This window comes from Pecten maximus, chromosome 15 (assembly GCF_902652985.1).
Source record: "Pecten maximus chromosome 15, xPecMax1.1, whole genome shotgun sequence".
Lineage (NCBI taxonomy): Eukaryota > Metazoa > Mollusca > Bivalvia > Pectinida > Pectinidae > Pecten > Pecten maximus.
In genome coordinates this window covers 34,806,673-34,834,492 of record NC_047029.1, presented here as the reverse complement: position 1 = coordinate 34,834,492, position 27,820 = coordinate 34,806,673, and the positions used below count along the sequence as shown (strand labels likewise).

The window sequence follows — 27,820 nt, the reverse complement described above, 5'->3', positions numbered from 1 at the left end:
AAATTTGAAGTATGTTGATCTATCTTGGATGGATGCAAAAAAAATACATTGTATGTCTTCTTTTTTTCGGGAAGGCATCATCAGTTATGATACAACCAGGACTCTGTGACCTTATTGATGCCAACGTCTAATGTGCACTAAAGTTAGGCTAGTTCCACCGTTAGTTCGGCATACTAGTAGTTCAACTTAATATGATGAAACACACATAAAGAATTACTGAAAACCAAAACTAGAACTGCTAATCAAGGCCTGGATTAGGAATGTATCCTATTGAAACTGTACTCAAGCATGTATGGTACTTCAAAACAAAAAACTTGAGAGTCCGTTTGTTCAGGAATCATTTGATGTTAGTAAATCTTTATATGAGAAGATATACTCTTGGTATAAGTATTGCAAATAATGTGATAAAGGATAGCAACCAGATAGAGACTATCTTCATCGAATAATTCAGCAAACAGGAAAAGAAAACTTCAAGCTTCGTTTTCAACTTCAAACCTGATCACAAAGATTACAGTCCATTCGATGGGACGACACATTCCTTATTTATTGTCCCTTTCCAATGGTGATCATCCAATCATACTGGACCACACAGTTCAGCAATGTAATCACACAAATCACACCTTTATGTGGAGAGAACATTTTGAGGGTGTTATAAGATTCCATAACTGTACGCAAATTTGTGAAGCATTCCATATCTATATCTACAGTCAAACTTCGATGTTTCGAAGTTCAAGGGACTAATAGAAAAACTTCGAAACAGCGTGACTTCGAATTATTCATTGTTGACAATAGATCGATGTTTTCTTGATAATGACCATATCTGTTAACGTTATATGTCAGGGCATTTTTGGGAGGGATGTGATCTCTTGCCGCGGGGGTCACGACAAACACCTGTCCAGTGGTCAGTACAGGTAAACTTTTTGTTCGAATCAGGAGATGTCAATTACCTATAATATCATAGCTAACGGGCCATGAAAAAAGTTCGATACATCCAAAACTTCGATTTATAAAAATTCGAATCATACATAGGTTCGTTAGTAGCGTCATATAGTGAGGAAATTCGGGGCCAAGCAAAAAGTTCGATACCGCGAGAAATTCGAATCAACGAAGTTCGAATCATCGAGGTTTGACTGTATATATATATACCGTACGTGTATTTATTTACACATCAAAATTGGAATGATACAGAAGAGATTTCTAGTTTTAGTTCACCTTCAGTCATGGGAGGTTTATTTAAAATGTTATATTTACCGGGGTAATTAATAATTTTTATGTTTTATGAAGCTCTATTCTGTACTTTCTACCATGATATTAAAATCATATTTAAAAAAAATGGGTTGGGGGGACAGACTTATATTGACTTGGAATTACCAAAACGGAGAAAAACAGTGCTTAGAGAATGGACATATGTTCCCCAATGTCAAAATTAATCATATGTACCAAATTAGGGGTTTATTTGACCGAGAAGTATTTTTTTTAATCATTCGCGGCCTGATTTCCGTCATAGTTGAATTACCAAAATGGACCTGAAATCAATATTTTTAAAAGAGAATGATCTATGACTTGAATATTTCATAAAAATAATTTAATGCATCGTTTATTCACTTCATTCAGATCTTCAGACACCGCATAATTCGTGAAGTCAAATAGAAATATATGAACCATTTTGTTATTGATTTATAGTTCATACAAGTAAGCACTAGATGTAAGCAGTAAGTACAAGTGTATATGTACCGCTATCTACTGGCATGACTTTGAGTACAGTAGACTACACTCGCTTTGTGGATATTGACACGCTAACATATATTTACATACTAATTCAATTTTAGAATTGTAACTGAAATCTTGTGACAGCATGGCACAAATAGTCATCTGAACATTTGTTGTATATTGAAAAATTATCTAAGGTAAATATTAACTCATTTGCTTGACTTCAATTTTCAATTTATCAATTCCTTGATTACTCCGTGTTTGAAGTGCTTGAAAAATAACACAAGTTCCACAGCAATATTATATAGAGAATCAATCACAATATTTCAGAAGTTATAAAACTACAAATAACAATTAACGGCTGAATATCAAATTAAGTGAATATCATATTTATAAGTATTTTTGCATTTGTTTTAAGATAATCCGGCTTTTCCGTTTTCCGGCTTTAAAAAATCATTGCTCACACTTTACGCGATCAGATTATTGACAATCTGAATGCAAAATAGCGAGAATTTCACAAACCAGTTCAAAAACTTCAAGATCATTTAAAACCCTAATATTTCAGAAATGTTTAAGTTGCATATCAAAGAATGATATTTAGGGTCTATTCTCTTAAAAAAAACGGACAACTTAACGTGAACTTATCACCGTCTCAGTAGTTCTTCACAATCGAAAATTTGGTCGTGAATTCGGTATTTTGCTAATTATTTCAAAATACTTCAAGGTAAATGAAAAAAAAAAAAAATATATGATCTCTATACACACACCAAAGATTACTATATTGGGTCCATTCTCTCGTAAAAATATCGATTTTGGGTCCACTATCGGCCAACGACAATCGGGCCGCGATTCGCAAATGAAAAATTAATTTAAAATACTGTTCGGTCAAATGAACCTCTAATATGTTACATATGATACAGTTGGGCATTAAAGAACATACATTTGGGTCAATTCTCTGAAAATGATGCCAATTTATATTATAATTAAGCCCCATTTTTCTTCGTTTCGGTATTTCCAAGTCCGTTTCACCTGTGGTCCGTTTCGGTAAATAATATACCCAAGTTCGTATACAAGCTATATAATTGTTCATTTTAAACATAAACAACTGCCAACCACACGTATCCATAAATGTTGATATCATCTGAATATTGCCTTAATTATATGTCACTTCGATTGTAAACCCCATGCCAAAGAAGAATCGACCAATCAAATTGGTTTAAAGTTTGATTTCCGTAATATTGCAGTTACCTCCCTTACAATAGTAAAAATACGTTCCAAGTATCGCCTACAACAAGCACATAACAACAAGATGTTATCATTTGCATTTGATTTATTGGTCGTTTTCGTCAATGGAAAATGGTATTTGGAAATCGATGACAACGTTAACGCTATGACCAGTCACCCTGACCAAAAATAACACCTAATTGTAACCCTATACAATGTATGTACACAGCTCTTTCTCGCAAACACCTACAGTAACCTATGTATGATAAAATGCCATTATTGATATGTTTCTTTCTTTAAATTATAGAAATGCACACCTTGTTGATAATGATGAAACATTCTAGTATATGTATTTTACACGTTTAAGTAAAATCGCGGACATTATTTGCAGACCTATGTTATAATGAGAGCAAACCTATCAAAACATCCGGAGACGAATGCGCCTGCGCAATCGTTGTTTACATAAATATATTGACCTGGAGTTGATTCGCAAAGTTCAGGTTCATTTAGTCTTCACATTACGCTAGCGTTATGCATTTCTCAAATCATATGCATCTTAAAAACATCTACTGAATACATTTCAACATTTTCGGTAAAACTAGTAATTAAAACGAAGATGTTTTGCAAGTAAATTATTTGAAGCGTAAGGCCATATTTCATTGAAACAGACAGTAGGTGGCGTTTTGGTGAATGTGGTTACCAAATATGGTCGTATTTTTCAGTTTGTTTCTTGATTGCAATAACCGAACATTAATGTTCGTTTAAAAAAGAAGTCGAGAGGACATCAACTATAGTCGCGTCAGAAAAAAAACTTTACACCTTACCCAGGACACTACAACCGCAGACCATGATAACCGCCTATAAATATTGGTGTTAAAAAATAGGCATTATCGCACAAAAGCTGGGTGTCATTCAGCGGTTAACTTCAGCACTTCCAAGCGACTTGTTTCTATAAAACTTAACATTGGTAGTTTCCTTCTTGTGTGGTATCGAAACTATTGCCCCACAAGAATTGTCAAAACGACACACAAAACATTCATCTCTTCAATACCTGTTTGTATTTGTTGATCTTACGACGTCCATTGGTTATCATCTAAGCGCCTATTGGGACACACGTGTCTTAGAAAGTTCCCTAGATTTACACTTTAAGTGTTATTCCGTTTTTGGATGATTTTAAGTACAATGTTAAACCATAAAGCCTGTTGTACATATCTTGCCGAATGTTTTACATATGTTGCCAATATATGTATTTTTTTAAAATGTAAGTTAATCATTTGGAAACTGAAATCATCACGCTAATCACAGCTAAGATCGAGGTAAACGGCTGATGGCAAAGAGTTTAGTGTCCTTGATTTCAATTTCTACGGGACATTTCCGACCGGCAAGGTCTATCCTCATTTTTAGGTATATATGTAAAGGGGAAGTTAAGGTCATCATTGATATATATGTGTGGGGACATTAAAGGCTGTGAGGTCTCTGTTACCTTATTTGACAAACTCTTCGATAAAACAATCCTCAAACAACAATATTTCGTTTCTTATTTGACGTTAAGCTTGCTTTTGTTCAGTATCGTATAAGACAGCAGTGGATTGAATATCTTATTATGATAATAATGATTCTTAATTAAGTATTTGAATACTGCAGTATTGTCTTAATCTTATGTACTTTAACATATAAGTTTAATTTCCGGTATCGGTGACAGGTCGACTGATGTTTACTTACATTTTATATCTTTGACATCTATACCCATATTATCCAATTTGTCAGCAGTTTTCTTCATACAGTCACGCGTAGATTCTATAAGCCATATGGCGTCCATTTCCGCCCATCTGGTAAGGAGAAGTATTTGAATTGATGACATACTTAGTTTATTGACATGCATCATGACAAGCCTGATTAACATTTATCTAATAAAAATCTACACTGTATATAAGACACAAAACTTCTTCATTAGTTTCACAAGTTTTTTTTATAGATACATGTATATAAAATTAAATGCTTATAATTAAAACGAAAACTCTCACAATAAATTAGATGATGTATCACTTTGATTTAAACATATTTAATTTGTATCTATTTTATACGAAGGAATCGGCACATGTTTTCAAACTTAGTTTGCCCTTTCCAAGTATATATTTGCGACATACGTTTAACTGGATGACATAAATACATACCTTTAATATTTTCTTAAAGATTGAGACTGCATTTGTTTTGTTTTTTTTTAAATGAAAAAGTTTAATCTATAATTTGATAGTAAAAGTAGATAGTAGTGATAACAGTAGACACCAGATTAGTATATAAGTGAATTATCAAGTAGCCAGTTATAAATATTTTTTACTAGTATGTCGAACAAATACTAGACAAAAAATAAACAAACAAAAACAAAGGCAATATTATATTTAGCCCGAGTTTCCTCGCGAACCGACACCATGTCTGGTGTAGGGCCCCTACACCAGACATGGTATCAGGGCCAGAGTAAACTCGTACTATATATAATTTTGCATCTAATGAATTATGAACATCTGAAAAATTTGATATGAACATAAAGTTAACGTCTGTGACGTCACACATGTTGTCAGAAATCACTAAAATACATGGGAAATAACAGACCAGTATCTGGTGTGGACACCTCTTGTAACAATTCCTGCACGTAATGGAATGCATTCGATTTTTTTACTTTTCTGGCAATGCTGCAATCAGCTGGGCACGTTCTGATGTTTTTTATACGCCTGTCAAGCTCATCCTAAAGATACTCAATGGGATACATGTAGGGCTATATGAAGGGCACTCGAGAGGCTGGATATTGTTTGTCATCAGAAAATCACGGCAGACTGGCATGTACAGTACATATGTATGCTATAACATTGTAATAGTATTGTCAGATCAGTATACTACTGTATGATATAACATTGTAATGTTATTGTAAGATGTGTGTAATATTGTATGTTATAACATTATAATATTATTGTAAGATGTGTGTAATATTGTATGTTATAACACTATAATATTATTGTAAGATGTGTGTAATATTGTATGTTATAACATTATAATATTATTGTAAGATGTGTGAAATATTGTATGTTATAACATTATAATATTATTGTAAGATGTGTGTAATATTGTATGTTATAACATTGTAATATTATTGTAAGATTTGTGTAATATTGTATGTTATAACATTGTAATATTATTGTAAGATGTGTGTAATATTGTATGTTATAACATTGTAATGTTATTGTAAGATGTGTGTAATACTGTTTGTTATAACATTATAATATTATTGTAAGATGTGTGTAATATTGTATGTTATAACATAGTAATATTATTGTAAGATGTGTGTAATACTGTTATAACATTGTAATACAATTGTAAGATGTGTGTAATACTGTATGTTATAACATTGTAATAATATTGTCAGACGAATGTAATACTGTATGTTATAACATAGTAATATTATTGTCAGACGAGTTTAATACTGTATGATATAACATTGTAATGATATTGTAAGATGTGTGTAATATTGTATGTTGTAACATTGTAATAATGTTGCAAAATGTGTGTAATATTGTGTTATAACATTGTAATAATATCGTCAGACGAGTGTAACACTGTATGTTATAACATAGTAATATTATTGTAAGACGAGTGTAATACTGTATGTTATACCATTATAGTAATAAATGGAGACTTTATTATAATCTTTTTGATGCATTTTGTCATGACTTCTGTCACATTATTTTATACTGATTATGCTGCCTTATTTACCTATTAGTTATGTATACAGTTTGTGTATGTAATTGTGTGTGAAAGTTTCTTGTTTCTTTCTGTATCATGTGAATACTGAGGCAAATCTGAATAACAATGTCAAAAATAAAACAAAATATTGTAAGATCAGTAAAATACTGTATGTTATAATATTTTGAGGGAATTTAAAAACAAACCTTTCTTGTGGTGTTAGGATAATGGATTCCTCTTGGTGATAGGCTACCATCTCTCCAGTCCTGCTGGAAAACACCTTGGAAACATCAAACATTAACTTAATTAACTTAACTAAATTACAAAATGTAAGGTGATTTCATACATACATTGTACAGTAATGTAAATATACCTGACTTCAGACATCTGCTTTAATGTTCTTAAAAAAGTAGAAAATGTCAATATTTATAGCGTAAAGAAGAAAGTAAGATGGGTCGAGTTACAAATAAAAATAGCCTGACTGATATCGATCGTAGTTTAATATAACCATGTAAGTTCACTCTTATGCAGATCAACGACATTTTCCTACTATGTTTGTGAACCGCGTACACTGTATGTATACATACCGAAAAACGAGTACTGCTTGAGCCTTGGTCTATTGACCCCACGAGATAACCATATTTTGCAAATGTTGCCATCCTGTCTGAAAGGGAATAGTTTATGATATCAATATTTGAAATACAGGTGATATCTGTTTAGGGAGGTTGAACTCTCGTCTGTAGGATGTTTTGTGCTCACGTGTTTTATATAGTGTCATCACGGGGAAAGATCACTAACCGTATAATGTGTAGGCGGAACATCTTCCCGAATATAAGAAATTTTAAAAGAACATTTGTGTCTGGGATGAGTAACGAAATATTCAGATCTGGTAACGAATGTGCCTTTGTCGGAAGACTTGCTCAACTGTTCCACTATATACGGCTAGACTATTGCGAGATGAAACCGCTCCCATGATCTTGTGGACATGATTTTCTTTTCATTATCTTAAATCCTTAACAAATGCCTATCAAAATCCGGCAGAGTAGTATACGGGAAAATGTTGAGCTATGAGAATGTTCACCAAGTGCTGATGATCGATGTACTTTCTTTGTCACGTGACCTCACTGAAGAAACGGTAACTGCTCATGTGTGCATCATATACACCTACACGTATTCATTACAGATCTGCAATACGCAAGGGATCGCTGAGAATATACTGCATTGATATGATTTAGGTTAATCCCAGATGACAAGACATGAAGGCAATTATATAATTGCTTACATAAGGAAAATATGTATATATACATTTTTGTATTATATAAGAAAGAATGTTGTTTGTTGCTTGTCCCATTGTCTGTTCCAGAAGCTGTGGTGAGGGAATTCAAAAAGCTAAACTCGGTGTATCAGATGATATTCAAGCTTCCCGTCGCCTACCGACTTCGGAAGCCAAAGTCGATTGTTGCTAAAACATGGACAGAAAGTGTTGAAGGCTCCACTAAAACGGATAGGGAGACACAGCAAGTGGTCATCAAAAACCACAATGTTCCTCATGAAGATATTATAAAGTTTTTTTCCTTCATGTTTGTGGAATTAAGTCTTAAATGATTTTACCAGAGTTTGAGAAACTTATCCTATCACATGATGATCTTTTAAGCTGGATAAGCTAAACAATTCAGAATTTCCGTCTGGTTACGATTATTGTGCTAAATGTAGAAAAAATGTAGATATAATTTCTGGTGGTATTGTACATATTTTCAAGAAAAATCATAAGTCAAATTTGATCTTTCCTTATACTAAATCAGATTATGTGCTGTGGGTAAAACAAATTATGAAATCTGATGATGATATTTCCCTGGGATGTTTGTATATACCTCCTGAAAATACTAGGTATGCATCACCTGAAGCGTTTATAGAAATCGAAAGTGAAATGATAGCATTGTCTAAGAATAGTAAGAAGATCGCATCATTTAATTCTAAAACTCAAAACAGAAAAGATTATGTAGAACGGATGATAATTTTACTCACTCGCCTAGTCTAGATGAGAGTGAAGAACTATTCTTGTATATGTATGATGTTGAACTTATCTACTTTTGCTTTGGTAGATAATTGCACAAATTTGCGAGCAAAATGACATATATATTGTCAATGGTCGAATCGGTAAAAATGCACAAATTGGTGAAACTACATGTAGTGAAGTCAGTGTTATTGATTATTGATTGCTGACGTCAGATATGTTTCAGAACACGATCGGTTTATAGTATACATAATATAGCACAAAAAAGTTGTATATAGATACTGAATGGAAAACTTTTAAAGAGCAGGAAATAAATCACATTGTGAATGATGAATCGTGAAATCTGCAAAATATTAATGATTAATTAGATAAATTATCAAATAAACATGCAAAATATTAATGATGAATTAGATAAGTTATCAAATAAACAAAGTATCAAAGTATTGTAACAAAAAAATGAAAACAATGGTACCGTTGAATCCATTTGTGAATCATTCAATGACTTTCCTTTTTGGGGTGTGTGTGGGGGGGGGGGCGAGTTTGAAGTGTAGTAACAAGAAGTCCGCTGAGTATGATGAATTGGGAAAACCTAATGATAGTATCTTTGATTCTTTGATGATTTGTTTAAATGGTGTAAATAAAATCTGATGAAATTAAATTTTATAACAAAGCTTCCGGTGTCATTCAAATTTTAACTGAATACCTTAAGAGTACCATGGATATTTTCTAACCAATTTACCAAAAGGTGCTTTAGTTTTAGTTCAGTTTTAACATATTGTCTCACGTTTTAAAAAATCTAGCAAGGAGATTGGGCACAAGTTATAGCAAATTATTGAAGCCCCCTCCTTAGACTGGAAGTGTTTGGAAATGGCAATGATATAATAAGCAATTCTTATCATATACAACAATACATTGCATAATAATACATAAACTATATCAGGCTGGCACATACTAGTCACTCACTCAAGCTGCTCTCTCTGTTCAAATTGTCCATGTAAATGTTCATACCTAATAATCGTGCTGCAGTGTACACCCGTGCCTCCTTCTAGGGGTTTCAATTCATTTCTTTTTCTATTTAAATAAGGCTTTCGCTTAACATAATATTCCATCTCTTTAATAATACTCCATTTGGAATAATATTGTGAAACAGTTTCCAACGAAATATTTTCTCATCATTGTCTATTATTATTCTAAATATAAAATGAAGGATGCTTGTAAAAGTTTGATGACTGTTTTCTCCAATACTGAATTGATCTTTCTATATATTGAAGTTATGTGATATGTGAGGGTTTTTTTTTTATCCCGTAACATTGCATAAATATCATTGTTGCTTATATTTTCTACTAGCATTATTCAACCAAATTTAGGTCTTGAGGAAAAGGCTTTGAAATTCCAGTCAATTTGATCCCTTTTGGTCCCTCCGCTCAGGCCCTTCATGGATAGACCTTCAGCCAAGGAAGTTTTCTGCAAAACCTAAATAGATGGACGACGACTGCTGAAACCGGATTGGAGAAGGTCACTGAGCTTAGGTGACCTTAAAACGTAGTTGATACATTAAAGAGACAATGCGTATGACGCGCGATGGAAGAAACTTGAGAGTAAATTAAATATATTAGATGTAATTAAAAATAACACTTGATCTATAATGAGAGTGATATGCATTACATAAACAATGCATTCATCGTGACTAATGAATATACGCGGTTCAACAATCTATGCAATAATCAACGAAACAAGGGAAACAAACTTCGGACATACAGATGTTTCAAGAAGGATTATATTTCTGAATATTACGTCACATCAGATAAATGTATGCCACGCCACTACCGTAGTCATTTATCTAAGCTACGACTCGGATGTCTACCTCTAGTGATAGAGACTGGTCGTTACACAAACTTACCCGAGGACCAGCGATCATGAACACAGTTGAAAATAAAACACATTTCCTATGTGAATGTCCTACTAACAACGATACACGTGCTGACTTATTTCAACTATCAAGTACACTATATAACGGTTTTCATTCTTTAAGTGCCAGAGACAAGTTTTTATAAATTTTGCAAAATAATGATCTTCAAAAACATTTATCTAAATCTACACATTTTATGATGAATCAAAGACTCTCCTTTTAAGATAAATAATCAGGAAAAAAACTTGTGAATATTTTAATGTCTACATTGGCTCTGTTCAATAAAGATAAAGGTTTGGCATTCAAAGAGCATACAAAGTGTTTAAAGTGTCCCATGAGCCGAAAACGGCTGGACATGTTTTTACTGTTACCCATGGTACAATTTGTAACACGATGTGTGACACTCAAATTGAATATCATTGTATTGTATTGTATTGTATTGTATTGTATTGTATTGATAAATTATTTTGAATTAGCATTATCTGTACTGACTGTAACTAATAACACAAACTTCACACTTTCAAAAGACTGCATGGTTCATATAGCAGAACAAACCCTTTGCAACCAGAAGGTTCGCAGTTAAAATCACCGAAATGCATATTTTGTTATGTTTCTTACCGTTTATTTTTTCTTGGTCGTATTTGAAAAGTATTTCAGCATTAAATGCATATTCATAAGTATTTAGTATAAAGATAAAAATGTTGAGATAGACAATTTGCATTAAAAAGGGAGTGAAATAGCTGTCATGAGGGGGTCTCGTCACTTTCGAAATGAAAATGAGCAATCTAAAAGATCATATTCTTATTACTAGAAGTCGATAAATGAGAAGTCAGTAATGAAATAACCAGAGTCCCACACGAAGAGCGGCATATATACATTTGTACGTGACCAGTCTTTTGTTTACAATGTGCATTCTGACCAGTAGTGAAGTATAACGGGGATGCCGTACACATTTATCTGTCAGTGGAAGTAAGAATCCCAGAGAGAACATACTTGCCAGGCATTTTGTTTACATTCCGTAGTCATTTTTTTTCATACTTCTATGAAAAAAAGTATATACAGTGTAAGCTCCGTCCACATAATAATGATTGGAGGAAACAATGGCAACGCGCCACCTGGCGGAACTACACTTCTTTTTTATAAATGGAATTCCTGTATACTATAAGTACTATTGTTTTTAAATGCATTTCATACTGCAGAAAAATACAACAATGAGGCAGTAACGGGTTTGTCATGATAACATCTTTTTTTTTGCACATGTTGCACTGTGGACTGAGCTTGGCTTACAGCATAAAAACAAAACGTTATCTTCTGACATACATGAGGTATGCGCCTGAATTTTAAGGCTACATTAAGTAAACAAAATACCTCGCAAGTATGCAACATACTCTCCGGTGGTACCCTTACTTCCACGTAAGTGTGCACGGCATCTCCGTTATACATATGTACTTCACAACTGGTCATGACACACGATGAAAACAAAAGATTTGTCACGTAGATATGCTGTTCTACGTGTTAGACTGATGTGATTTCATATTTACATCCTCTAGATTGTTGTGTCTTCCTCGTTTAGTTTAAACATATTTTATTGCCTTCTGTGCAATCGGGATTGGGCACAAGTTATACAACTTATCTAAAGCCCTTTCCCTTAAATATTACAATCATAAATTACACAAATAACTCGTTTCCTCGTTTCACAGCTAAACATTTTTATTTCGAATGTGACATGACCCTCCTCTCATGACTGAATTTTCCAATAAATTCATATATTTACATCAGGGAGAAAATGATTGAAAAAATAAACAAGTTATTTTTTATTTTTAACTTTTGATAGCTCTATCAATAAGATGCTAATTTAATGGACCAGTCAGTGATTCCGACACTGTACCGTCGTTTACCATGACCTTCCGCTCGGCAGTTGCCTGAAGCTTTTTGTCCTCTTTTTATTCAAAACAAAAAACATCAAATAACATCAAATAGTTCGTGTTAAATTACATTCATTTTATGTGAATTGATGGCAAAGAAAACACATTTACGGAATGAAGCGGGGACTATTTTCTGGCGTATTAATATTTTAAATAATTTTAATTAATTTTTGCATAATCTATCATTGTGGATTGTTGATTTCAGCGAAGAGTTCGCGATTTGTTTTTGTTAAAGCAACATATGTGTGGCCTTCTGACAAGTAATTAATGCATCATTGTTAGCATATACGCATACAAATAATACTTCAGAATTTATATCAAGTCTTTTTTTTTTTGAACTGCTACTCATTGGATATTTTCAGTTTCTTGGTCACGAAGTAGGTACAGATATCATCTAACTTCATACATATATGGACTTAGTCTTATACACACACATATAATACCTACACCCTGTTTTACTGTAAAACAACATCGCCATCCTACAGTACCTGTAAACATATCAAGGACAATTGTATTGTCTCCTTCATAGTATAGTATAGTTTATTCAACTTGAAGCCTTACGGCTCATAAGTATAACATAGAAGCATCAACATACACATATATACAATACGTAACTAATTGTTATAGAGGATGAACAAAACAGTAGGCGTAACTGGTGAAAAACATCCGCAAACATTGATTTTAACAACAAAAGCACAATTTGTCAGAGTAGTCAGGGGGTGGACAAAACAATAAACATAACTGGAGACGAGTACCTTAAGTCATTAATAAAAAGTAAATAATATAGTTTGTACGAGTAGATAGATAGTAGTTACCAAACAATAGGTATAACTAATATAAGTATCTAGGATTTTTCAAATGCATTTATATACTTTGTGAGAATAATTAGATGATGAACAAACAATATATATAAATAGAGATAAGTAACTAACATCGTTAATTCAACACTAAATACAAAGTGTACATAATTTAGAGGAATAGTTATGGTATGAATAAAAAATAGGTATAGCTGGAGATAAACACGTACAATACGATATTGATCTATACTAAAGGTTGGAATCTCGACCGTAGTAACCAGCTTGATTGTAAATATTTTCCAAGATTACATAACTCTTTTTTATTGTGAACAGAAAGCAATTGGACAAATTAAAAAGATGCTACATGTACTGAAATATAACAGGTAAACCGTGACAGGCAAGAGCAATACCAGTGAAACAGGCCAACTTGTACAATCACGATATAATCACAACATAGCCGGTCCATAATATGTAAACAACGTGACACGCAAGCGCAGTATAAGTAAAACAGACCAAAATGGGAGCCAAACACATGCAAGAGCTCGAGGTGGACAATACGCATGCGAAATGTATATCTGTCAAAGTCTGGTGTCAGGGCCAGTGGAAAACTCAGGGCAAAGACGTACATAACAAGTCCGATATATAGATATAAGTCTTTGCCTTGTTGGCACATTGTAGGTGATCTAACGTAAGCGGGGTCCATTTAGCTGTTTCCAGGAAAAGGAGACAGGCAGGGGATTGGGAATGTTCCTGGATCAAAGTAAACCACTCTAAGACGCAGTCTATAATTACTTACCTGTCAGATGTACATAGGAACGTGGTAGCAGTGGTCAGATGTACATAGGAACGTGGTAGCAGTGGCGAACACAACAGCAACAGGCCCGTCTGATATACAAATACACACCACGTACACACGTGTGTATATAGCTGGTCAGTAGACGTATCCACTGACCATTACCTGTAGTATGTGTGTGAGGCTTTAAAGTGTCGCTGTGCGCTTTAAAGTGGCGTGGGCAGTTTTCTACCCGAACATCTCTGTACTTCAATTGGGTTAACAAATCGGTACTTTTCGGTATAACAATCGTCAGCCCTACCACAGGGACCTGCGGTGTTTACTTCCAGCATTATATTATCAACTCGTCAGCCCTACCACAGGGACCTGTCGTGCTTACGCACAGCATATACAATCAATTCATGGGTCCTACCACAAGGACATGTCGTGTGTACGTCCAGTATTACAACATCATCTCATCGGCCCTACCACAGGGACCTGTAGTGTACGTCCAGTATTACAACATCATCTCATCAGCCCTACCACAGGGACCTGTAGTGTACGTCCAGTATTACAACATCATCTCATCGGCCCTACCACAGGGACCTGTATGTACGTCCAGTATTACAACATCATCTCATCGGCCCTACCACAGGGACCTGTAGTGTACGTCTAGTATTACATCATCTCATCGGCCCTACCACAGGGATCTGTAGTGTACGTCCAGTATTACATCATCTCATCGGCCCTACCACAGGGACCTGTAGTGTACGTCCAGTATTACATCATCTCATCGGCCCTACCACAGGGACTTGCTGTGTTTACGTCCAGTATTACAGCATCTCATCGGCCCTACCACAGGGACCTGTAGTGTACGGCCAGTATTATGATATCATCTCATTGGTCCTACCACAGGGACCTGTAGTGTACGTCCAGTATTACATCATCTCATCCGCCCTACCACAGGGACTTGCTGTGTTTATGTCCAGTATTATCATCTCATCGGCCCTACCACAGGGACCTGTAGTGTACGGCCAGCATTATGATATCATCTCATCGGCCCTACCACAGGGACCTGTGGTGTACGGCCAGCATTATGATATCATCTCATTGGTCCTACCACACGCGCCGGCTTTGCTGAGGTAGTCACCAACTACTACAAGGATATCCCGCTTCAAAAGGGCCCTAGTTGTTTCTGGGGCGATAAATCCAGCATACAAACAAATAAATGTTACCGTCTTTTCATGGATCATTGATGTTTATCTGACTAATCTAGTTTTGATTTTCTGGCAGTTATGGCTGCATTGTGTGATGACCACCTGAATATTTCAACGAATTCTACTGGTTAATTACGAGAGTGGGATCAGTTTACTTAACTGGAAAGACAATGTAATCACCCTAAAGAATAATCCCCGACAAGGTGAATATGGTGGTCTGATACTGATTATCGGTCTACATTGACAGATATCGGTATGTTTAATGTCTACACCAGCTGATAATTAAAACAAAATAGCTGTACCACTGATAATAGATAATTTTATTCATTCAATCGCCACAAGTGTTAATTGTTGAATCATTCAAGTGTGTGCGTGTACAGATACTCAAACAAAATAAACATAAAAAATAAAATTATTATAACATATACAATATTTCATAAATATTAGTTTCGATTCCTCCCCATATTTCACAGTAAATTCGCACGTGTAAAAACGATACATGTACATGCAAGTTGTTTCAAAATAGTTTCGTAATTTACCTAACATCGTTCTAAAGAATATCTGAATATCGAGAATAAGTTAGAGTATGAGCTTCTTTAAAATCAATTTAAAAGATGAAATTAGAAGCTCAAACATTTCGAGTGTCGTTTTAACGAAAAGTATGTAACTTTTGGTATTGTTTAAAATATTCGGCCTCTACATAATATAGGAATTAAACGTTCATCGAGTTGTTTTTTGTACAAACTTAATTGACTGTTTAATCAAGATGTTGTTACAAGATAACACACGTCTCTTTTTTTCGATGTAAAAGTCTAATACAAAGTTTGATATAAAACTGGTATAAACGATGGTCTCAACACAAAATCTTAACAAAGGGGAGTAACTCGAATTATCTTGAGCCACGAGACATTTCATTGCTGTATGCGCAAATCACGGCAGTACATCGATCACAAAAATTAATCACAGTTAATTGCTATATGAAACATTAAACATCAACATTTAAGATAAATGAATTGTCGACACAAGGACCTGTGATACGTATCAACACGGGTCGCTGTGGACACCACATATACGTTATTGCACGTTTCAGATTATGAATAAAAAAATCAAGAATTTATAGTAAGAAAACTGACACCGCACTCTTCACCACAGCAAACTATAATGAGTTAGTTATTGGTGTCGTATGATGAAAATTGTATTAAGTCACGTGAGCTTTAATCTTTCACCTAGTATTCCCTCACAGAGGAAACACCAGTTTCTTAATTAATCCAAGTATCTATATTGACATACATATAAATATTTTATCCTTCGCTCTTACCACATATTTTATGTATTTTTCTTATGCTTTTTCAAAATGTTTTACCAAAATTTTGGAGTAAAACGGACGCATTTTTTCGCAGAGGTTATGAGACGAGTTCTCCAGGTATTGCGAGTTTATTTTATTCGACTTCATTTTCACTAACATTTCTCTTCATTAGAAATAATTACAGAATTTTCAGAAATTCCCTTATCTCAATACTTCTCTCTTATTTCCAATAATGTTTTCAATGGACGAAAATGAGGAGCTGACCGATAATAAAGAGTATCCGTGGAACCAATGTCTGTTTAACAGTTACCCCCAACCACTTAATCCCACTCTACTAGATATCATATCCAATATCGAGAAAACAAGAACGAGTGGAGAAAAGCCGACACCATGGACATAATCCTTGGCCAAGAAATCCCATCTCTCGAGAAGAGGTTCTTTAGGAACTTGGCCTATCCTTGACCAAGAAATCCTAGGCTAACTCTCGACAAGAGGTTCTTGAGGAAATTGGGCCTATCCTTGACCAAGAAATCCCAACTCCCCAGGGGAGATTTTTGAGGAACTTTGGCCTATCCTTGCTAACCACGTGTATAGAAGATATTCACTCATTTACCCATTTAGATTTTATATCTTTGTCTATCCTTTCAACGTACGAAAAGTGCCCGACGATTTAACAGTTTCCTTAACAAGGTTAGGCAGTAATATATAACCTTACAACAGTTTATGACACACATTTATTATAGACAATCAATTGAAATATATTCGGTTAGGTGCAGATTTGTGTTGATTACAACACACTCAATTTACATATTCTATATCTTATCACATCTCATTGTCTTCCCCACGCTCTCTTACTCTCTCTTACTATAATCATTTCCGATGATTCTTAAAACATTCATTACCCTTTCTATCTGATACCACACAATCTTCTTCCTTCACGAACTATGTATAATTATCGAAATGTAGGATTTATTTTTCTCCACAGATGCATATTTTTTTTTAGTTTTGCATAGCATTATATTAGGCCATGGCACAGATTCAACGAAATTCCATTGTATTCAACACAGGTTTCTTGAGCTTGCAAATTAATAAAACGTTAATTACTAATAAAAACAGAAGTTAGTTCTTCGTCTGAAGATCAACTCGTGGTTGTACGGCTATAGACGTCTTTGATGACTAGACACACAGTTTCACCTCTCAATGTCAGAAGAACATGCGCACTGTTTGTATGACATGGACAATTAAAGCACACATCTTTACTTGTGAAGAACAAGTGGAACAATAAGTTTATAATCCGGTCCATTCCGGTTTACCGTTACGTTGTATTACCCTTGGAATGAGCTCTGTCATTATTATTGACAAGGCTTCAATCAGCGTTCCGGTGCCAATATCACTATTAGGTCTTTTTCTGTCACAGACGACCAGTCACCGAGAGTTGCATATAAATTTCGGTACGCCTGTACTTAAATTTATTTCTTTCTTGTAGCACCAACTAACCTATACACCAAATCGCCATTCTCACGTATGGATTATTTCTAGTCCAAATTCATTTTCCATATCATGCACTATTTCCAAACTACTGTCCCGAACGTTACTGGAGTTACTGTCCGTTGATGAGGCTGAATCAACACTTGACCGCGAGGCGGCGCTATTTGCTGACCTTCGCGCCCACGTTGTTTCATCGTATTCTGGTTCGATATGGATGTTTTTCACGGCAGTGAACTTTTCCTTTCTTCTCAAATGAATGTGTTTCTTGACAAATTTGTAGAAACGTCTGGAGTCATCTCGGATCTGAAAATACGAATACAAGAAACATAATGTATGCTATTTAGCATTATTAGCTTTAGCATTAATTAAATTATTTCATAAGTTTTATTACAACGATGTTAAAGTCTGTCATATTACAGAAATAAATATGCTTCATTGCAATATATTTATTGTACGTGCTTCTATCGGACTGTTTCCCTCAGGAAAATATCGATCTTTGTCAATTCTGCCGCTAGAATTCGGTAACGTTTTAAACTCGAACGCTCCTCTGGAATTTATTTTCATGACTGAGGTGACGATGCCATTAAAGCAAGTAATGTTCTGGTATTACGATGTAACCATACATAGGGTTTATATAGTCAGACTTACCCCTCCCACAGCTTCAGAAAGGGCTTCCTTCGCTGACCTTGACTTCCGGTCGGTCTCCATGGGGATCGGACCGTTCTCGTCAGACACCAACACGCTCTGCAATTCCTGAAAGCACAGACAAAGGAAACGAAAAATGAAAGAAAATGTAACGGCCGCATTAAAATCTTGTTATATTTCATGGTCAGGTGGTTTTAACTGTTAGTCGTCTACAATTATGAATCGGCTGCATAATAAAATTATGAAGAGTAGAAATCCTGATTCTACAGAATGGTCTATTCAATAAAGTGATTTTTACATTACAAATTCATTAGAGAACACAAATGTTATTATATATTGAATTTAATAGAAGTGATATTCATAGTCGTTTAAACCAAATGGAAAGTATCCTATGTAAACGGAAAAGAATTTAAACAAGCATAAGCTTATTGTTATTGATTAGTTGTATTCCCCATACCCCCGAGAGGTGTTTATATTTCCCTAGCCGTATTACCCATACCCCCGAGAGGTGTTATATTTCCCTAGCCGTATTACCCACACCCCTGAGAGGTGTTATATTTCCCTAGCCGTATTCCCCATACCCCTGAGAGGTGTTATATTTCCCTAGCCGTATTACCCATACCCCCGAGAGGTGTTATATTTCCCTAGCCGTATTCCCCATACCCCTGAGAGGTGTTATATTTCCCTAGCCGTATTACCCATACCCCTGAGAGGTGTTATATTTCCCTAGCCGTATTCCCCATACCCCTGAGAGGTGTTATATTTCCCTAGCCGTATTCCTCATACCCCTGAGAAGTGTTATATTTCCCTAGCCGTATTACCCATACCCCTGAGAGGTGTTATATTTCCCTAGCCGTATTCCCCATACCCCCGAGAGGTGTTATATTTCCCTAGCCGTATTACCCATACCCCTGAGAGGTGTTATATTTCCCTAGCCGTATTCCCCATACCCCTGAGAGGTGTTATATCTCCCTAGCCGTATTCCCCATACCCCTGAGAGGGGTTTATATTTCCCTAGCCGTATTCCCCATACCCCTGAGAGGGGTTTATATTTCCCTAGCCGTATTCCCCATACCCCTGAGAGGTGTTATATCTCCCTAGCCGTATTCCCCATACCCCTGAGAGGGGTTTATATTTCCCTAGCCGTATTCCCCATACCCCTGAGAGGTGTTATATCTCCCTAGCCGTATTACCCATACCCCTGAGAGGTGTTATATTACCCTAGCCGTGTTCCCCATACCCCTGAGAGGTGTTATATTACCCTAGCCGTATTCCCCATACCCCTGAGAGGTGTTATATTTCCCTAGCCGTATTCCCCATACCCCTGAGAGGTGTTATATTTCCCTAGCCGTATTACCCATACCCCTGAGAGGTGTTATATTTCCCTAGCCGTATTCCCCATACCCCTGAGAGGTGTTATATTTCCCTAGCCATATTCCCCATACCCCTGAGAGGGGTTTATATTTCCCTAGCCATATTCCCCATGCCAATGGCGAAAGTTCCCTAGGAAGGGATATCGGATCAATTAAAGTGCTTAGCTAGAGAGGGTAATTATACAACTGTACTTTTGTGCACGCGACAAATCAATATAAGTGTATCTATGTATTCCTATACAGGTATGGTTATAGAGTGAGGAATTGCCTCACTATATTGGAAACGTAGGTCGTAAAATGAAACTTACAGGTTTAAAATCAATGGTCTTTATTCTCATAACAATACAACACTGTACACGATATCTACCAGTGTCTGTGAAATATACATGATAGGTAAATACTATAATATACCAACTATTTACTTGTTTACAATAGAGTATACACAAAGATATCCCATAAAGTCACGGCCACTCTGACAGTAATGATAAAAGACTTTATTTCAGAGTCGATAAAACTTTGAGACAGAGAATCTTCTAACAAGTGTCACCAGTAAACTGTGCAATATTTATACAGCAAAATGTATGTCATGTCCATCACCAATATATGTTCGATCCTGTCGATTCCCCTGCCCTTTTTTTTTTTTACTTTTTATTATTACAAATTCTAAATTTCAAATGTTCAATACATGTTTTTCTTTCATTTCAAATTACAGTTACTGTTCTTCCTTAATAATTCGGGGGAAAAAACCCATAAAAATAGGGATGAATCAGTACCCTATTGCGTTGTTTAAAACCAAATAAAATCAAAGACACATTCCAATTAATTTTACAACAATTCAATAACTATTTCCCCGTCACTAGAACTATTTTTGGTAGGGACAAGGCGAAATATTTATCTTAATCGCCTAGATAACATGCTTACCTTTAAACAATCTAAAGATGAATTAAAAATCCACGTGAATTTGTTCACATAAAAAAGTTAGGTTTTTTTTCTGTTTTATGTATCCGTGGTTGATGTATATGTAACCATGATCACACTTGCGTTAGTAGAATGTCGGAAACACAATACACAAACGTAATACCACAATAAATCTCACAGGCCCCGCTAATACACAACTGTCCCTAACAGAGACAAACTGAACTGTGTTAGATTTACCTGTGTACCTGACCCCCCGGACAGGTAAAAGTTTTAAACCGTTCTGTAAGCACGGAGCTTGCTAATGACAAACGTGGTCGCCGGTATTCGTTAGATACAGCCGTGTTGACAAAACCGATCACTGTACTTATTGACACTGAACAAATTTTTAGACAAACAAACCTACGCTATATATGTATTATTAGCAGATTTATTTCTTGTCTGTTTAATATTGTGTATTTAAAAATCCACATATACTGGTACTTACACGGCTTGTCAGCGTTGCTAAGGAGGTACTTTATTAATAAACTCTTATTGATGAGCAAGTGTCGAGGTCAAAATGTGGAACGGGCACAGCGGATCATTCTGGTCGTTTCTACAATGTTTGTCTTTAGTAAATATGTTTCTATGGTACTAAATATGGCGTTTATTATGTGCTAATTCAATATTAATATTAAGAAATATCATAATTGAATCTAAACAGCACTCGTGGTACTAACGTGAAGACTGCTTTAACACCCAGATTTTCACCAAGTGAGTTATAAGGAGGGAGAATACACGTTGTGGGTGTAATCATAAAGGAAATGTGTCACAGATTCCGATTACATTTTAATTACTATAAATAACAAAGAAGGAACTAAAATCAGGATTGGCAATGTCAACGTGAAAATGAAAATCGAATGGATGAATTTTGTTAATTAAGTTGATCTGGTTGGACATTGTATTAATTAGCTCATAGCTCAAATAGTTTTGTTGCAGAACGCGCTAGTCTACCACTTCAGTTAGGGTAAAGGAACAAGGACATTGTCCCAAGATGATACCATACCGTTACAACACTGACGAAAGGTAGAGGATATGCTTATATAAATTCATAATTCTCTCGTCATTCAAAGAATTGTCTCCCGTACCTTTAATTGATAGCTCATGCTGCCAACAGCACATTGCCGGCATGGCAACAATACAATGACGTCACGTCAAAATTGTGTTGCAATACGATATTTTTTAAGTATTTGAACAAGTGAACCCTGCGTAAATAATTAAGTATAACGAGCATGACGAGAGTGAAATAAGATAAAAACAAACAAATAAACAATCATCTACCTTAATGAGGATATGACACACGGTATCGTCGAGATAAAAGTGCGTCATGCCAACAGAAACCGAAAAAAACAACATATATTACATGTAGATTTGGAAACTTTTACTTGGCTTCAGGGCTATCTCGATACTTTACTGAGGTGACGTGACCTATAGACAACAATGATAAAAACTAAACAGCATTTTTGAAAACAAATATGTAGACGGCAAATACTATCTGTTAAACTAGACTCAACCCATCAATAGGAAAAGATATTTAAATTAAATACATTGATTTCAAGTGATTTAAACAAATAATACCACACCTTCATTCAGCTTCATAACGGCAATTTTGTTGAATAACAATTAACTTCACAGTGTGTAGTGCGTATGCATAATGCATATGTACCGACATACAACTGTGTTAAAGGGCGCAGACAAACGCTATAGGTACGCCATCTGCATTTGTAAATGTTTGCCAAGTGTGGGGTATATTTGTTTACGGATTAGGATCTAACATGAGGCATACATTTGACTAAACATCACAAAAAGGTTTTTGACCATAAATGTATGCGATAAAATCAAAGTGGTTTACCTATTGGGCTGTTATTTGGTGCCTAACACAGAACTAAAGTTCCACTCCAAATATTGGTTCTGTCATCAAGTTGTTGTCTTTATGATTAGGTCGTTATGTTTTTCATTCTAAGATAATATTGTGTTTGTAAGAGATTCGGAACGCAAATAATCTCTCCTTAATATAATTATGTGGATTTTACAATAATGCATTTTTGATAATTTTGATTTTGAATTAAGGTAATACTTCTCCACACTTTTCACTTCGACTTTGATAATGACGATGACCTCATGGTGATACAGTTTAGCTTTAATATGTTAACCACAAATTTTTTTTTTCTTAACACTTATCAAAATTTAACTGACGAATTATTAGTAGTTCAGTTCTGACCAAGACCACTGTAATCCGAAAATCATTTCGGTAGTTCCGGATTATTAAATGTACGCTAACTTTGTGTACATTTGACTTGGTTTATATCGAGATTTATCATCTCAAGAAAACCCAAATTTAACGAGGACGAAAAACACATACAGCTTACCTCTCCCACAAAGTTATTGGTCAGTACAGCATTTAGCTGGTCGGGTTCTCGGTGTGGACAGGCCAGCATTGTGGCAGATATATATTGTTAAATTCCCTTGATAACTTATTCTTGTAAGTAGATTACACGACATCCATGTATGCTGAACGACACGGAAGACTTGTCAGTTTGTGTCAGTTTGTCCCGCCAGAATAGAGCCAATGTCACCAAAATTGTACCTCGATCCAAACACACATTTTACATCTTTTTCTTTAAATTGACAGTGATCTGTCTCTGTTACCGTCGAAACAAGATCTGCTTGTTTTCCAATCACCGCCAAATAAATAACTCGAAATCCAGTATTTCGAAACCAGTAGATGAAACCTACACTACATCCCGACAATTAACCTCAGGGTTAAATATACATACATGTATACCTATATTCTACTGAAGCCTTGTGTCTCTGAGGAAATGGTTACTAACTCCAAACAACAATATATATCGTGTTGAATTCTGGCCTCTCATCAGGAATTGATGAAGCTATTGGAGGTATCGATTCTCCTCGTGCTGATCATTACAACGGGCGATGATGGGGTGATTGCTAACAATTATTGACAACCTATGTACGATTTAAGGTGATTTACGGTTTAATGACGTATATCTATAAGTGTGACGTATACGTATCCTAACCTGGCGTCAAACGTGTGATCTAAGCACGACATTTGAACTTGGTATCAATCAGCGGTCATCAATAATTACAGGTAATGATGTGTAAACAGCTACGGTGAATGTTACCTGATGGAAGGATTGGGTAGACGTGACTACGTTGTAAGAACGTGACTACCGTGTTAGGACGTGACTATCTTTTTATGACGTCACTACCTTGTTATGACGTCACTCTTGTTTTGACGTCACTACCTTGTTTTGACGTCACTACCTTGTTATGACGTCACTACTTTGTTATGAAGTGACTAACGTGCTATGACGTGACTACCGTGTTAGGACGTGACTACCGTGTTAGGACGTGACTACATTTTTATGACGTCACTACCTTCGTTGTGATCATTTGACTACTTTGATATGACATCAATACCGTTTGATGTGACTTCTTAAGCAATTAACGGAGTAACGGGTTCCCATGCCATTTGCCCACCATACATCTTGCTTCCATATCGACTATAACAACATTAAAACCACTGTTCGATACTTATATTTACATTGTCTTACCATTTTCGTCAACTTTGAAAATAACTAAACCAACACACACAAAAATGCGTCTTTTTTAATGTCACATGACCCACTGGGTGTTATAGCCAGAGGCACTGGGTGTTATAGGCGTATGGTGGCAACTGTCTCTTAGCATTGAGTCAATGGGGAAATGGGGAGCAAATGTAAATATTTTGTTATGACGTTTTTTTTGCTTTGTTTTAACTTCCTCGCAACAGCCAAGGATATGGGAACGGTTGTCAAGGAGACAGCTAAACCAAGAGAACAAAGAATAGAGACAGATTAGTAAGGATAGAAAGGACATATATAAGATACCAAGTATTGAAATTGGAGCACAATATCTATTCTAGGTTCTAAAGGCACTGAAGAAAATCCCCGATTCCTGAGGGGGCCCACGTAAGTCCCCTCTTTACGATCAACATGGAGTGGGATACCGCGGTCCTTATTGTAGAGCTCTCCAATATCCCCCGAAAAGATGGCGTCCCTAAATTCTTATTTGCTCAGTTTTAACAATCTTATTACCCATTATTGTTCAGCAGATTTCCTAATTCGTATTTCTTTGAAAGCCTGTCGTGATATGTATTTTCCGTACAAAGGTGTGGCTTCCCTGTTTATCTCAATCACCGAGATCGCCTACACGTAACATGTATCATGATACAAATAACTGTTTACGTTGGACAGGTAAATAAACCGATTACATCTTAAGGTACTTATTTAAAATCCATGTATATCCAATGCTCGGTGATGTCGCTTGTTATGTACTTCAAATTCCAAAACAGGTTATGGATTTTGTTTTCTTCAAGAAAAACATCATCGGATTATATTTAAGAAATTTGATATAGTTTAAACTGAATATTCATAGGAGACAATCCAACAATATCTGTTACAAACATCTAATACCTGGTATTTTATGGCAGTATAGCTGATATAAGTTTGTTACAAGCATTTGTTCCTATTAAGTGGTTTTCTAATCGACATTGAAATACTATTTTTATAATCGTAAGATTTTTAGATAAAGAATGGGTATTCAATACCAAAACAAGAAGTAACGGTCACTTTGATCGCAGTGACGTACGAAAAGGATCCTTTAGTGAGAATTCAAAAACAACTTAGTATGTCTCTAACCTGTTTAAAATACGTCGCATCGCCTCCCATTGTATGCAGGCTTTCGTAAGCTATGTTTTTGTTAAAGTCACGATAAAGATTAAAGTCATCAATATGTTTTGGTCCTTTTAGGGAAGAACCAAATAGATATATTAAAAGGATTGTAACGGATATGTCCTGTACTTTATAAAGGACCTTGGATGGAATCCAAGAGGTGAGCTCTGTTGTTGTTGTTTTGTTTGTGGGAAGGAAACCTTGTTTGAAGTTTCCTTCATACTTTACTGTATAGTAATTTGGGAAGCAATTCCAAAATCGAGAAAAGAACCTATTGAATGGGGAACTTTTCTTTGGGCACCGATTATAGTTACATTTCTGACTTACTGTACGTCTTTATAAAATACGTGTATTTTTAATACAAATAATACGATTAGAGACTATATGAGATCTGACACTGTTTGAAAGGTTGTTATGCTCGTGCCCTGACCGGGTCTCGAACTCACGATCTACGACACCTAATCGCCCAGCCAGAAACACCTGTAGTTTGTATCACTACACCACGTCCGTGTACGTAGAGTGACAAATCGTCTTGTATGTGAGGTAATATGAATACCTGGATCTTATATCACTAAGGATCACACATATCATAGGTTTGAAAGGGACAATAACTTCACACAAGGTACAGGCATCAAATACTGAACTCTTTGTCGTTTCTTTCTCAACCTCCTTAGTGCAATGAGATGCGTTTTTTTATCATTTTTTTTTTTCATTTTATCATTATTATTTTATTTTGTTATTATTTATTTATTTTTTATTTATTTATATATTTATTATTTATTTATTTATTTATTTATTTATTCATTTATTATTTACTTATTTATTTATTACCTTTTTTTTATTATTATTATTATTTTATATTTGCCATGTCTCACGCCGAGGAAGGGTGTCATAGCAATTATTTAAACTATATTAAATCATTTATTAAAGTAAAACGGACAGGGAGTGAGGGTTGAGGAAACACAATACAGAACTGTCAGCTATTCACTTAAGTCTCTAGCTCCTTTCTATAAAGCTAGTTATCGCCTGGTGCATTTCGAGTGGTCGCTGATCGCAATATACTTTTCACAAAATTTAATTATTTGATTTTTGCTGACAAATGACACCGGAGTACCCACAGGCGGGTTTGATACAGAGAGACCCGTTATAAGGACTTCCCCTACCCCGTACAATGGGTTCATTTCTCCACTGACCTCCCTCAGAGCGAAACTTACCATATATCAAATGACACCAGGAAGGAGTGAAGTCCATTTAAACGACCGCCGAACTTTGAGGTATTCAATTGATCTGTTATATATTGTTTAAATTCAAAGTTCACGCGCCATGCCTAATGCTTTCTAGACCAGCAAAATGTGTAGGATTTTGTTATGGAAATGAACATACATATACAAGTTTATCATGCATGTTGTATTGTTCGAAATAAAAAAAAAAAGGTTCCAAAGTCAAAATACGATGAAATGAATGAGTCGGTCAAATATTTGACAAATCGATAACGTAAATTTACTGACGGGGCAATTTGATATGGCAGTTAGCTAGACAATCGCTCTGTTTGTTTATAATAGCTTCGGTTTAATTGACGTTTACAAATCTATTTTAGTCACACTATAGTATTCCGTGGGTGAGAAGGGAGCGGTTGATGAAGGGAAGATGAGACCGGCTGGACGGGAGGAACACGATAGACTTGTACTTTTGAACCAATAATAAATGAAATGTTTACATAAAATACATTAATTTTCTTTTTTCTTTCTTTTTTTTTCTGTAAAAGTCTACATGAAAACGTGATGTGTTCTACTGTGGATATAGAACACACATCATTACAATGGTTAATCGATCGATTGTATTTAAATCACGATCACTTAATGATAAAAAAACTTGGCAAATATTTAAACAGTTACCATAAACGTTTTTTTATTCGGTGTCACTCTAATTGTGTGATTTGCTCTCCAGTAAGACTTTGGTATTGTGACGTTAAAGGTGAATCCCTGGACGTGACTACCCTGTCTGTGGTAGTAATTTAC

General features: G+C 35.3%; 2 protein-coding genes across 4 annotated transcripts in view; both read right to left on the bottom strand.

The window, feature by feature from the left end:
* Positions 1–14,280, bottom strand: part of LOC117343478 (glycerol kinase-like) — a 30,375-nt gene extending 16,095 nt beyond the window's left edge. Inside the window, exons 1-4 of one of the 2 annotated variants that reach the window (XM_033905847.1) lie at positions 14,145–14,280; positions 7,257–7,336; positions 6,876–6,949; positions 4,657–4,763 (exon numbers count right to left, since the gene is read on the bottom strand). In XM_033905847.1, the coding sequence (XP_033761738.1) occupies positions 4,657–4,763; positions 6,876–6,949; positions 7,257–7,328 (253 nt within the window). In that variant the 5' untranslated portion in view covers positions 7,329–7,336; positions 14,145–14,280. Of the gene's footprint in view, positions 1–4,656; positions 4,764–6,875; positions 6,950–7,256; positions 7,337–14,110 lie in introns of both variants that reach the window. The other variant, XM_033905848.1, reaches the window with a different exon arrangement.
* Positions 14,281–15,602: 1,322 nt separating this feature from the next.
* The window catches only part of LOC117343824, a 31,579-nt gene continuing 19,361 nt past the window's right edge, over positions 15,603–27,820 (bottom strand). The window contains exons 1-3 of one of the 2 annotated variants that reach the window (XM_033906345.1): positions 23,439–23,574; positions 18,746–18,850; positions 15,603–18,400 (exon numbers count right to left, since the gene is read on the bottom strand). In XM_033906345.1, coding sequence (XP_033762236.1) covers positions 18,128–18,400; positions 18,746–18,850; positions 23,439–23,507 — 447 coding nt within the window. In that variant the 5' untranslated portion in view covers positions 23,508–23,574 and the 3' untranslated portion in view covers positions 15,603–18,127. Of the gene's footprint in view, positions 18,401–18,745; positions 18,851–23,438; positions 23,575–27,820 lie in introns of those variants that run through there. The other variant, XM_033906344.1, reaches the window with a different exon arrangement.